Source organism: Mobula birostris, chromosome 31 (assembly GCF_030028105.1).
Source record: "Mobula birostris isolate sMobBir1 chromosome 31, sMobBir1.hap1, whole genome shotgun sequence".
Taxonomy (NCBI): Eukaryota; Metazoa; Chordata; class Chondrichthyes; order Myliobatiformes; family Myliobatidae; genus Mobula; species Mobula birostris.
The window spans coordinates 31,847,510-31,860,673 of NC_092400.1; the positions used below are offsets into that span (position 1 = coordinate 31,847,510).

The 13,164-nt window shown below is 40.1% G+C and overlaps 1 protein-coding gene across 3 annotated transcripts in view; it reads right to left on the reverse strand.

The window, feature by feature from the left end:
- LOC140190945 (TRAF-type zinc finger domain-containing protein 1-like) overlaps positions 1-13,164 on the reverse strand; it is a 57,550-nt gene that overhangs the window by 27,096 nt on the left and 17,290 nt on the right. For all 3 annotated transcript variants that reach the window (XM_072247935.1, XM_072247936.1, XM_072247934.1), the window contains 2 exons: positions 4,119-4,542; positions 2,263-2,523 (listed from right to left, as the gene is read on the reverse strand). In XM_072247935.1, the coding sequence (XP_072104036.1) occupies positions 2,263-2,523; positions 4,119-4,542 (685 nt within the window). The remainder of the gene's footprint in view (positions 1-2,262; positions 2,524-4,118; positions 4,543-13,164) is intronic.

Genomic DNA, 13,164 nt, shown 5'->3' on the forward strand with positions numbered 1-13,164 from the left:
AAATGTGCGCAAAATGGAAGAGATGTGGGTGAGGGTAGTGTTGATGGTAGAGGAAGAGAAGCCCCTTTCTTTGAAGGAGGACATCTCAGTAGTTGGGAAGCAATGGCGGTGTAAGCTGGAACATAGACTATTCTCTGTAGATGATGAAAAGGCAGGCATAGCCGAGACCCCTGCGAGTGCCCATGGCTACATCATCGGTTTGAAGGGAAGTGAGAGAACCCAAAGGAGAAATTATTGAGGGCAAGGACCAGTTCTGCCAGACAGAGGAGAATGGCAGTGGAGGGGAACTGGTTGGGTCTGTTGTCCAGAGAGAAGTGGAGGGCTTTAAGGCCCACCTGATGGGGGATGGATGGGGACTGGTCATCCAAACTGAAAACGAGATGAGCAGGGCCAGGGAACCTGAAGTCATTGAAAAGATCAAGAGCCTGTGAAGTATCACCTATGTAGGTAGGAAGGGACTGAACCAGGGGAATAAAACAGAATCCAGGTACAGAGACACAAGTTCAGTAGGGCAGGAGCAGGCAGAAACAATAGGTCTACCTGAACAAGTGGGTTTATGGATCTTGGGTAGGAGGAAGAGACGAGGGGTGTGGGGCAAGGAAACCATAAGGTTGGTGGCAGTGTATGGGAAATCCCTGGATTTGATAAGGTCGGATGATGGTGTGGGAGACAATGGCCTGTTGCTCCTTCGTGGAGTCCTGTTCAAGAGGTAAGCAAGAACGGGCATCTGAGAGTTGCTGCCTAGCCTCAGCAAGGTACAGGTCAGTCCACCAGACTACTAGCGCAACCCCTCCTTATCTACAGATTTGATGCTGAGGTTGGGATTAGTGCACAGAGAGTAGAGAGCAGCACGTTGTTTTTAAGTACACTATTCATTATTTAACTTTTACTTCATAAATTTCAACACAACTTCGAAGTGATGTAGATTTTAAATAGGGAGAAGCCATAGAATGCAACCATTGAAAGAAATGTGTAAAACAAGACTAGATGAAACTCACTCCGCTTCAAGCTGATACAATTAACATTTACCTTAGACAATACCCAGCCTGGTCCCCGTTCATCATAAGAAAAAATGCAGCTAAACTCTTAAAATGGTCACATTGTAAAGGATAGAGATGAGATCTAATTCTAATCAATCTTTTAATATGTTCTTCGAAAAAGGAATCAGTAGCATCACCCACACCACCAATCCCCAGCCTCCCTATCGCATTCTTTGTTGAAGACCCTAGACTTCAGCTTGAACATGAAAACTAACATTGCAGGTTAATTGTCAGTCATCTCAAAAGAAAGCAGAATAACAGAAAATCAATGTGTGAAAAGGGACAATGGATATGTATTTTTACTTTATCCTTTTGAATACAAGTGAGTTAAGCTAACACAAAAAAAGCCATACAGACTTCAAGCCTTCACCACTGATCTGATCCACCAACTGCCTGATCTTCTTACTCTTGAGTTCCTGGTATCCATAATCTGTCTCAGGCTTTAATGAAGTCAGTAGTCAACCCTCCAGTTTTCTTGGTTACATACTTCCCAAATTACACATCCTTTGAATAAGAAAACTGAACATGGCACCCCTAAATGGACAACCCCTTAACCCGAGACCATGCTTCCAATTCGAGGATTGAGGAAATCTTGACAGAATGTTAAGGATGTTTCAATGAGATCACATTTCATTCTATATACTTCCATCTCAATCATTCAGCCTACAACACACTATTTCAGGAATCAAAGCAGTGAAATCATTTTTCCTACATCTAATAAAGCAACTTATGCTTCCCACTTGCAGACAGAACTTCTTCACTGCATGCAACATAAATGAGAACCAAATGTGAATTATTAATCAGATTTTTTGGCACATCAAAAACAATGGATAAGTACAACCAATATAATACACTGGAGAGTATGGGAAAATATTAAACACCCATTGCTCAGATGTGTGGAAGTGACCTGGTTAACATCCTTCTGCCTAGACTAATATCCATGTCAGAATTACAGTGGCATCGTGATGAGTGCAATGCTATTACAGCTGAAAGGGTCGGAGTTCAGAATTCAATTCCAGCACTCTCTGTAAGGAGTTTGTACATCCTGCCTATAGAGTGTTTGTGGTTTCCTCCCACTGTCCAAACTCATACTGGTTAGCAGATTAACTGGTCATTGTAAACTATCCCGTGATTGGGCCAGAAGAGCCTACTCCACGCTTTGCGTCCCAATAAATAAACACACAAACCAGAAACAAGTACGTTTGTACTTTTAACAACTTACTTGTTACTTCCTCATGGATGTTTACAGAGGCTGGGAATGGATCAGATGATGGCTGATCCTCAAACAATCCAACAACGTTTTGTGGATGTGAATACCCACAATCGGAGTGAAGGTCCTCCCACACTGGGGTTCCCGATCCTTCACCACCGTTTTCATTTTGCAAACTCAGAGCAAGCAGATAGTCTAGATTAGAGTTGGTATCCAAGCGTATGGGATCTGCTACTTCATTTTTTTCAGTCCTTGTAACACTGGGTGTGAAAGCTACAGAAAATGTACATCTTGTTAAAAAGTAGAAGGCTTAACAAACACTGAATTAAAGAATTGCCTTTTTGAAGATAGTCACTATTGTAAATGAAGCAAAAGCCTGTGATTTTGCACAAAGCAAGTTCTTACAGAGAAATTATTTGACAATATAGAACTATTTGTCTAAAATGAATGTGTAGTCAAGACAGTGATGTCAAATACACAGCTGCTACTGGTCAATGATTTCTATTACATTGCAAAGTTCTAGAGCATCCAGTCTAAGAATTGCTACCATCGACTTGTAGAACAGTTCTTCACTTATGCCTAAAATCCCTCATCTCAGTCAGCAGCTTCTCCATGCTGTTACAGTACAGAAGAACTGGCTGCAAGATAACACTGCTGCATATCCACAGTACTGTTTGTATATCCACAAATCCATCAGTGTCAGAAATGGGTTTACTTAAAAACTGGAAAGCCTGGATATGGATACAATTCTGTTTCTTGCACAGATAACTTTTCAAACTTTGTGGGTTCTTCAGAAGTCTGTGAGCAGGATAAAGGCCCACTCTTGACTAGGAATCTCAGGTGTAACACCAAAACCTAAATTATGGTAACCTTCAGCTCAATATCAACATTTTCATTCCTCTTTTAATTTCTCTGCCAAACAAATATTCAATCATTTTGGAAGCAAGTCATGAAGAAATCTATAATTGCTGGACGTATATCACAAAGGACCTTGCACTTCAGCTGTGGGTCTGTACACTTTAGAGTTTAGACCAGAGGTTCCCAATCTTTTTTATGCCATGGACCAATATCATTGAGCAAGGGGTCTGTGAACCCCAGGTTGGGAACTCCCCCACCTAAACTGATGTGGAATGACCATACTGAGACCCTGAGGGGCCACAAAAGGTAGACATTGAGTGGTTTTCACTAGTGGGAAGAGTCCTGAATAAAGGGCCACAATTACAAGGGGTAGGTCAATTGAAACGGAGATGTAGAAAAAACTTTGCATGAATCTCTAAAATTCTCAACTCCAGAGGACTGTGGAGTCCAGATTATTAGAAGTAACTATGGTACAGGTAGACACACATTTGAAAGACTAGGGAGTTGAGGGCTACGTTAAACTGGCACACGAGTTAAGGCAGTATATATCAGCCGTAACTATATTTAATGATGTGGCAGGCTTGAGGGACCAGGTGGCCTACTCCCACTCCCATTTTCTTGTGTTCCTCTCCCCAGGCTGAATTCAAATAAAATAATAAAAACATCAGAGTCCTTCTTCTCCAGCCCTTTGCCTTTTCCACCAGTCACCTTCAGCTTCTTACTTCACCCCTGCTCCCCCACCCACCTGGCTTCACCTATCACTTTCCAGTTCTTCCTCCTTCTCTTCGCCCCACCTTTTTATTCTGTTACGTTTGTACCTTCCCCCTTCCTTCCAGTCCTAATGAAGGGTCTTGGCCCAAATTGTTGACTATTTATTCATTTCCATAGATGCTGCCTGAACTGCTGAGTGCCTCCAGAATTTTGTGTAGCTCTGGATGTCCAAAACCTCTTATATTTATAATAAACAGTTTCCAGGCTAAACGTTTCCCTTCCTCCCCCTCCCACCTTACCTCTATTTTGGTCTCTACTTCTTATTGGCAAGTTTCTTCTATCCATCATAGTGAGAGGAAGCCCTATTTCTCTGTTCCCATAAAGTTTAGTTTCCAATGGCCTGGAAATTCTTGGCCTAACTCGAATATGGTCCTCCTCGGTCTGGATAACATTCCTAAATGGTTGGTTTTCAAACCAGGCTCCAATGTTTTCTTCAAAGTCATATTCAGGTTTGGGTTTTATGCGGTTGTTATTCTTCTCCTCCACCTCTTTGCCACATATGAGATGGTGCATGCTTAAATCCTTCACCAGAACATTGCGACCACAAGCCGGACAGAATTCTGTTCTTGATCCACAATAATCAGCATGTTCTTCAGACTTATTGAAGGCTAGCTCCAGCTCACAGTATTGACATTTGATCAGCCGCAAAGGACATTCTGTACTCTTTGAAAACAAAAGACAAAAAAATTAAACAACTTTTCTTTTTAAGAGTTGCGAAGCATGTTAACACTAGGCCCAATGAGAGCTAGCAATGTCTGGCTAATTCTTAGTTATTCACATCTACTGGTTATGCTACTACAGGTACACTAGATTGACCTTATGCATAGAATCTGTATGCAAATTTTCTCGAATTATAGCATTTTTTGTAGAAACAATAAATCAAGGTTACCATGATTTATTTACATAATCAACTGTGGGCATAGGTGAAAATCTACTCCACCTTCATACACCAGTTAACATAGTATTGTCAATCGATAATGTTCATAGAAGGTTTCTGATGGCACAACACCCAAAAATGATTCAATGCCTCAATGGCTAAAGTTACGAAGTAAGCTGCCCAGGGCTTGAGGTCCAATTTGGGGCACAACACGATTACAGCTCAGGTCATGGGAGTTCAGATTTCAATTCCAATGCCATCTGCAAGGAGTCTGTACATTCTTCCCGTGACTGGGTGGGTTTGCTCCAGGTGATCCGGTTCTCCCCCACCCCGCAGTCCATGGATGTACCAGTTAGTATGTGGGTTGCTAATCAGTGCAGCTCGTGAGGCCAGATGGGCCTATTCCACGTTGTATGTCCAAATAAACAAATAACACTTCCCATCACTATTCTCATGATGGCATAATAAATCATAGCAAGAAGAAATTAAACCAGAAGGATTCCAATTTTTGATCATTACCCAATAAATGTTATTAGAAATTATCTGTGCCGACTTCCGGGTCATCAAGGGAATGGCGGCGTAAGGAAAAGGTCTCTCAACAAAAAAGAAGGTAAACTGCCCCATAATCGAATTTAGACAAATACTTAATATTGCATAACTATATTAATAAAAGGGGCAAGGATGATGTCTAAGAACAAGATTAAAAAGTCCGCTCCAAAGGCTGATAAACACAAAGAGACGCAGCAAGGCGACGGGCCTAGCTTCCCCACGGCAAGCCAGGACGGAGATAATGAGGGGGAATCGGTGACTCTGTCTCTGATTCTCGGAGAGATTCGCGAGTTCCGACAAGATAACAGCAAACAGCTGGAAGATATTAAAGGAGAAATAGTAAAAACTAACTCGCGGATAGATGAAGCCGAAGCGAGGATTGTTGGAATTGAAGAGAAGCTACAAAACGCAGAGGAGGTGATAGCAGAAATGCTGAAGCTGCAAGACCAGCTCCAGTGGAAACTAATAGATCAAGAAGGCCGCTTGAGAAGGGAAAATGTGAGGATTTACGGAGTTCCTGAAGGAACTGAAGGTAAACCCGGATTGATGATTCCCTTCGTGGAGAAGCTGCTTAGACAGAACCTTGATATACCAGCCGCAAAAGACCGACAGATAGAAAGAGCTCACCACGCGTTGGCACCACAGCCTCCAGCAGGCGCCCAGCCCAGATCGATTCTGGTCAGATTTCTCAGTTATAGAACGAAGGAAGAGGTGCTTAAAAGGGCATGGCAAAAGAAAGGTTTCATGTGGACCAACTGTAAAATCAGTTTAGACCACGACTACGCACCGGGGATTCTTGCCAGACGGAAGGAATATATGGAAACACGGAGAGTCCTGAAGGAAAACAACATCAGATTCCAGACCCTGTATCCAGCTCGGCTGAGAGTCCTTTACGACGAAGGGACAAAAACTTACGCCACGGTGGAGGAGGCAATGTTGGACCTGGCGGACCGGGGACTACCTATTAAAGTTATCACCCAACCGGAGTCGCTACTGGAGAGGATTCGACAGAAGTCGTGGCAGTTAGTGGGGCGAGGACGCTCCACTCGAACCAGAGTGTCAAACTACAAGGAAAAGCTGCAAATATTCAGACGCGAATGTATAGAGAACACAGATTAATTAAGAGAAATGACTGAAAAGAGTAAATCGGACTTAAAGGTAAAATGAAAACTGGTAACTGAAAATAAACTAGGCGGAATAACTTGAATGATAGCAATATGGTCGAGACATAAATAGGAGAAAATTCTCTATGACTATTCAAACTGCTGAGGGCCCTCTAACACAGGGTGAAGATAGAGGTTATCCCTCTGAACTGAGGCGGGTCGGTGCTCAGGCCTCACTGTGGGAAGTCGGGAAAAATTTTCAAATGTTGCACGTTCAAAAATGTCTAGGGTGTGGTTATATGTCTTGGTTTACTGTTGAGAAGGGATTGCTTACTGTTTGGTTAGAAAAGGAGAGTGTTTTTTTTCTACTAGAGAAAAATGCAAACTGAATTGGTAAAAATAATTTCCTATAATGTTAATGGGGTTTTGAATCCAATTAAAAGAAATAAGATTATGTCTAAATTGAAAAGAGAGAGGGCACAAATAGCTTTCCTCCAGGAAACACATATGAGCCAATCTAAACATGGAAAATTAAGAAGAATGGGCTTTAAGCATGTATTTTATTCATCACATAAATTGAGTCACAAAAGAGGGGTAGCTACTTTAATATCAAGTACTCTTAATTATGAACATCTTTCAGAGAGTAGAGACAAAGAAGGACGGTTCGTAAAAATCACAGGAAGAATAGAAGGTACAGAAATAACATTGCTGAATGTTTATGCTCCTCCAGGTTGTGAATGGTCATTTTATAGACACATTTTTGACCTCATGGTCAGTTCTCAAGGGGTAGTAATTTGTGGAGGGGATTTTAATATTAGATTAAATCCTATATTAGATTCTTCAAGAATAGTAACTCAGAATAAACCTCTGACTCGGAAAGTGAATTCATTGATGGAGGAGTTGGGAATTATAGATGTCTGGAGGGAATTACACCCTACTAGTAAAGATTATACATATTACTCTTTCCCTCATTCAGCCTATTCAAAGATAGACTATTTCTTTATCTTTAATACAGATAGACTCAGGATAAAAAACTGTAATATTGCAACAATTGATCTGTCGGATCATAGCCCAGTCTCTATGTCTCTAAACCTGGAAAGGAAAATGAGGAAAACACTATGGAGGCTAAACTCACATATACTCAATAACCCGAAAGTAATGGAGAGATTAAGGGGAGAAATCAAAGAATATCTAGACCTTAATGACACGGGAGAAACATCACCAATGATCTTATGGGATACATTGAAAGCTGTACTGAGAGGGAAAATTATTTCCATTACCACTCACATGAAAAAAATCAATGCACAAAAATTAGCAGACCTTCAAGGAAAATTAAAACAACTTCAAATTGTAGATAGCAACAAAAGTAATTCAAATCGAAAACAGGAAATTAAGAAATTGCAAAGTGAAATTGACGATATTTATACATTGGAAACTCAAAGAAATTTTCTTTACCTGAGACAAAAGAATTATGAAGTAGGAGGTAAATCAGCTAGATTATTAGCATATAAGTTACAAAAACAACAAGCAGACAATACAATTCATAAAATAAAGAATCCAAAGACAAAGCTTGTGCAGAGTACAATAGGGAAAATTCAAGAGAGTTTTGAAACATATTATCGAGAGCTGTACTCCCAACCCCGGGCCCCCAATGAGCCCTATATAGACAGTGTATTGAATTTTTTAGATCTACCTAAACTTACAGATTTACAAAATGAAAGTTTATTAGAACCAGTAACTGTCAAAGAACTGAACGTGGCCATCTCTAGGTTAAAGGCTGGAAAGTCCCCGGGTTCTGATGGGTTTACCTCAGAGTGGTACAAGTCCCTGAAGACACAGTTAGCCCCATTACTACTTAACACCTTTAATTGGATCTTGCAGAGAGGAGAAACTCCACCTTCCTGGAGAGAAGCGATTATTTCAGTTATTCCTAAAGAGGGTAAAGATAAACTAGAATGTGGCAATTATCGGCCAATTAGTGTTCTTAATTTAGATTACAAACTATTTACATCTATATTAGCGCGCAGATTGGAAAAGCTTTTACCTGGCCTAATCCGCTTAGACCAGACTGGATTTATTCAACAAAGACAAACACAGGACAACATAAGGAGAACTCTGCACATATTAGAACAGGTTAATAAGAACGAGGCAGAGACAATGATAGTAGGATTGGACGCTGAGAAAGCTTTTGATTCGGTTAGTTGGGCATTCCTATACAGAGTGTTAGGAAGATTCGGCTTTCAAGAAAAGTTTATTAAAGTAATTCAGACTCTATATGACAGCCCTACAGCCAGAATTAAGATAAATGGGGACCTCTCTGACTCCTTCATCTTAGAGAGAGGCACTAGACAGGGATGCCCAATTTCTCCTCTCCTTTTTGCGCTATATATTGAACCGCTTGCTCAACTAATAAGACAGAGCGAAATCGTAAAAGGTATCAAGGTGGCAGGGATTGAACAGAAAGTGGCGTTATTCGCAGATGATGGTTTGGTCTATCTGAGTGAACCAGAAAAATCATTTATAGGATTGTTTACACTGTTGGATGACTTTGGGAAAATATCAGGTTATAAAATAAATGTAAAGAAAACGCAGGTTATGTCCCTAAATTATACACCATCCAAAAAATTGCAGGATACATACGATCTTAAGTGGGAAGCTAAATCATTAAAATATTTAGGAATAACCCTGCCGAAGGATCTTTCAACACTGTCACAGGTAAATTATGGGCCATTAATCTCAGAGATAAAAGCAGATATGCATAGATGGAATCTTATCCCCTTTTTAAGTTTAAATTCAAGGATAAATACTATAAAAATTAATATTCTTCCTCGGTTATTGTATCTTTTCCGTACTTTACCGGTGGAGGTGGAGATAATCAATTCAGGGAATGGTACAAATGGATTTCCCCCTTCATTTGGCAAGGAAAGAAACCTAGAATTCGATATAACACCTTACAGTTAGGGAAGGAAGGAGGAGGTATGGTTCTTCCTTGCCAGAGAAATTATTTTTATGCCTCACAGATAACCCCTCTGTTATATTGGTGTAATAAGGAATATAAGGCTAGATGGAAGGAAATAGAATTTGGATTGGTTGAGTTTTCCTCTTCAGGCCTCAATAGCTGACAAAGGATTGATGGCCCAGTTGGAAAAATTTAAAAACGCTTGGATAAATCTTACATTAAAAGTATGGCAGAGGTGGTTAATTCATGTGGAATTAATAACATGTTAAAACTCTTTAGATGGTGTGCATATGATACCAAATTCCTTCCCAACACAGGAGATAAAAGATTTGAGCTATGGATAAAGAAAGGTCTTACAACCTACCTCTCATTTATACATAAAAGAGTATTACAAAGTTTCCAAATCCTGCAGGGCAAACATGGCCTAGAACATAATGACTTTTTTAGGTACCTTCAAGTACGAAACTATGTTAACCAGAGTTGTAGATATACAGACCTATCAACAGTAGAATTAGAATTTTTCAAGATTCTGAATTCGGCTTGCAGTTCAATACCTAGTAAATCAGTTTCTCGATTATGTAATGCATTCTCCCATGCTAAAAATGTAAATACACTGTATATTAAAGAGAAGTGGGAGAAAGAAGCGGGGTTGGTACTTTCAGAGGAGGCTTGGGGGAAAATCTGCAGCTTTCAATGGTCCTCGACTAATTCTTTGACTTGGAGAGAACATTGTTGGAAAAACATTATAAGGTACTTCAAGACCCCATATCAGGAAAAATATAAAGATACAAATGTGATGTGTTGGAGAAGGTGCGGCTCCAAGGAGGCAAATCATTTTCATATTTTCTAGGATTGCCCTAAATTAAGTCTATTTTGGGAAGGTATTCATAGAACATTAGTTAAGGTACTTAGGTCCCAGATACCTCTGAACTTTGAGACGCTCTATTTGGGGCATGTATTGTTTCTTGAACAGAAGGAAGATATAAAGTTGCTGCAGGCCCTCTTAGCGGCAAGTAAGAAATCAATCACTAGAAAATGGCTAAATCCAATACCACCTGCATTAGAAGATTGGTACGAAATTATCTTGGAAATATTTAAAATGGAAAATTTGACTTACTCCCTGAGAATTCAAAAAGAAAAATTTTATCAAATCTGGAATAAATGGATTGAATATATAACCCCAATGCCAGCAGACTTTAGATGACTCTCCTAATGATTTATACTGCTCTTCTCATCAACACAGTAATATTGCTAACGTAAGCACCCCTAGTCTAAATGTTTGTTTTTTTTGTTTTCTTTTGGAAAATAGAGAATTAACACAAGTAAAGCGAAAGATTTGGGAAAGGGATAAAAAAATGAAAAAATTAAGTAAATAAGTACATAGGGATTGGATAATTATGTCTGCAGGCAGGAGCAAGCATGAACAAATTAGGATATAAACATCTACAATGGTTGGTACATAGGCTTATATACAACATTTTGGACCAGTGGAAATGGTCCAGAAGGGTTATATGGAAACTATTATTACCATTTTTCTTAACAACTAATTCCATTACTTAGCCTAATAGGTTAGATTTACCACAGTACATAATTATCTATTTAAATGTTTATTTTCCTTTTATATCATCTCAATGTGTACTTAAGAATGTATAAATAATTGTAGTTTTATACATATAAAAAAATGGAAAAGGTTATATGTGTGAAAAAAATACATGATATTTGTGAATTCCTTATCCAAATAAAAATAAAATTAAAAAAAAAATAAAAGAAATTATCTGTGTCAGGACAGGCCCAGGCTTGGATGTGATGACTGTTTTGTTCCTACTTAACCCGAGAAACCAGAATCAAGGCTTTAGTCATCACTTGAGTAGTGCAGAAGGTGGATATCAATTGTGAAACCCTTCCAAAGACCATTATTATTAGACACATCTTGCAAAGAAATTTGATATTTTATCCCCACAGAAAGGAATATATTTTTAATTCTTGATCTCTACTTCCGACACAACTTTACTGATGTGCCCCCAGGTTATTGAGAGAGGCAAGAGATGAGATTGCTGGAGCCTTGATCATTATCTTTGTAGCCATAGTTGAGGTCCCAGAGGGCTAGTGAATGTTGTTCCATTATTCAGGAAGGGAACCAGGGATAATCCTGGAAACTATAGACCAGTGTATCTCACGTCAGTGGTAGGAAGATATTGGACAGAATTATTAGGTTTAGGATTTATGAGCACTTGGAAAACCATGGCCTAATTAGGGAGAGCCAGCATGCCATGACGTGTTGTACTAACTTGACTGACTTTTTTGACAAGCTGACGAGGGTGATTGTTGAAGGTAGATCTGTGGATTTTAGTAAGGTGTTTGACAAGGTCCCTCACGGGAGGTTCATCCAAGTTTGTCATTCAATCATACACACAAATACAACCAAACGAAACAGCATTCCTCTGTGGCCAAGGTACAAACAGAGGGAGGCTTGAGGAATATACAGAGTGTAAATGAGAACTTAGAACAAAACTAGGAGGGTACAAAGGTGTTGTGCAATAGTCTTGACAAGTGGGATAAAAGGGAATCCCAGGACATTCCATCAGCATATCAAGATAAAAAGGGTAGCCGAGGAAGAGTGAGTCCTCTTTTTGAAACCAGGCAATGTGGGTAAGGACCTAAATGAATACTTACATCTTCACCAAGGAGCACGGTACAGAAGATAATGAGTCAGGAAGGGGTTCAAGGATAACCTGGACGTGTCACTATGAAGGACGAGTAGATACACTTTGGGACACTCGTGGGACATTTTAGGTTTACTAAATCCCCAAGGCTGAGTGAAATCTATCTCAGGTTGCGAGGGGAAAAAGGTGTTGGGGGGGTGGGGGGGGGGGAGGTGTGGAGGGGGAGGAATGGATAACTGGGGCCCTGGAAACTTTTCCGTCAATATTATTAGACACAGATGAGATGTCAGAAGCACAGAGGATACCTGATGTTCCCTTATTTAAGGAGGACAGCAGAGATAAGCCAGATAACTGCAGGCTGATGAACTTTCTTTCAGTTGTAGGGACATTAATGAAGGAAAGCCTAAGGGAAAAGATTTACGTACACTTAGAAAAGCAGGGGCAATTCAGGGATAGTCAGCTTCATTTCATGGAGAGGAAATCCTACCTCACTAAATAGATAGACGTTTGTTTTTGAGGAGATAACTAACAATATGGGTGGCAGGATGGAGATACGTCTCTACCAAAGGTGTAAGGCACTCCTTCCCTCTGCCAGCTTGCAGGGCACCCTTGGGCAAGGTGTAGCACCTGCTTACCACCTCCCCCCCCACCCGATCAAGGTCACGTGAAGCCAAGGGAACAAGTGGTGGATGAGCAGCTAGTGCATATCATAAGTCCTGGTTATTGTGTCAGGCAGACAATCTCTCACGAGTATTGAGAATGTCTGGGGTCACCTGTCTTGTAAAGACATTGTCCAGAAGGCAATGACAAACCACTTCTGTAGAAAAAAATTACCGAGAACAATCATAGTCATGGAAAGACCATGATTGCCCACATCATATGACATGGCACATAACAAACAAACTAACTGAAAGGGCAGTAGATATTGGTTATACGGAGTTTAGCAAGACACTTGACAAGATTCTATACAAGGTCCAAGGTAAGTTGGCACAATTGATACAAAAGTGGCTTGGTAACAGGAGGCTGAGGATACCTCACTGAGTGGGAAACTATGAAAGGTGGTGAACTGCAGAGATCATTGCTGGAACCCTTGTTGTCCACCATACATATTAACAACTGAGACATTAATGTTAA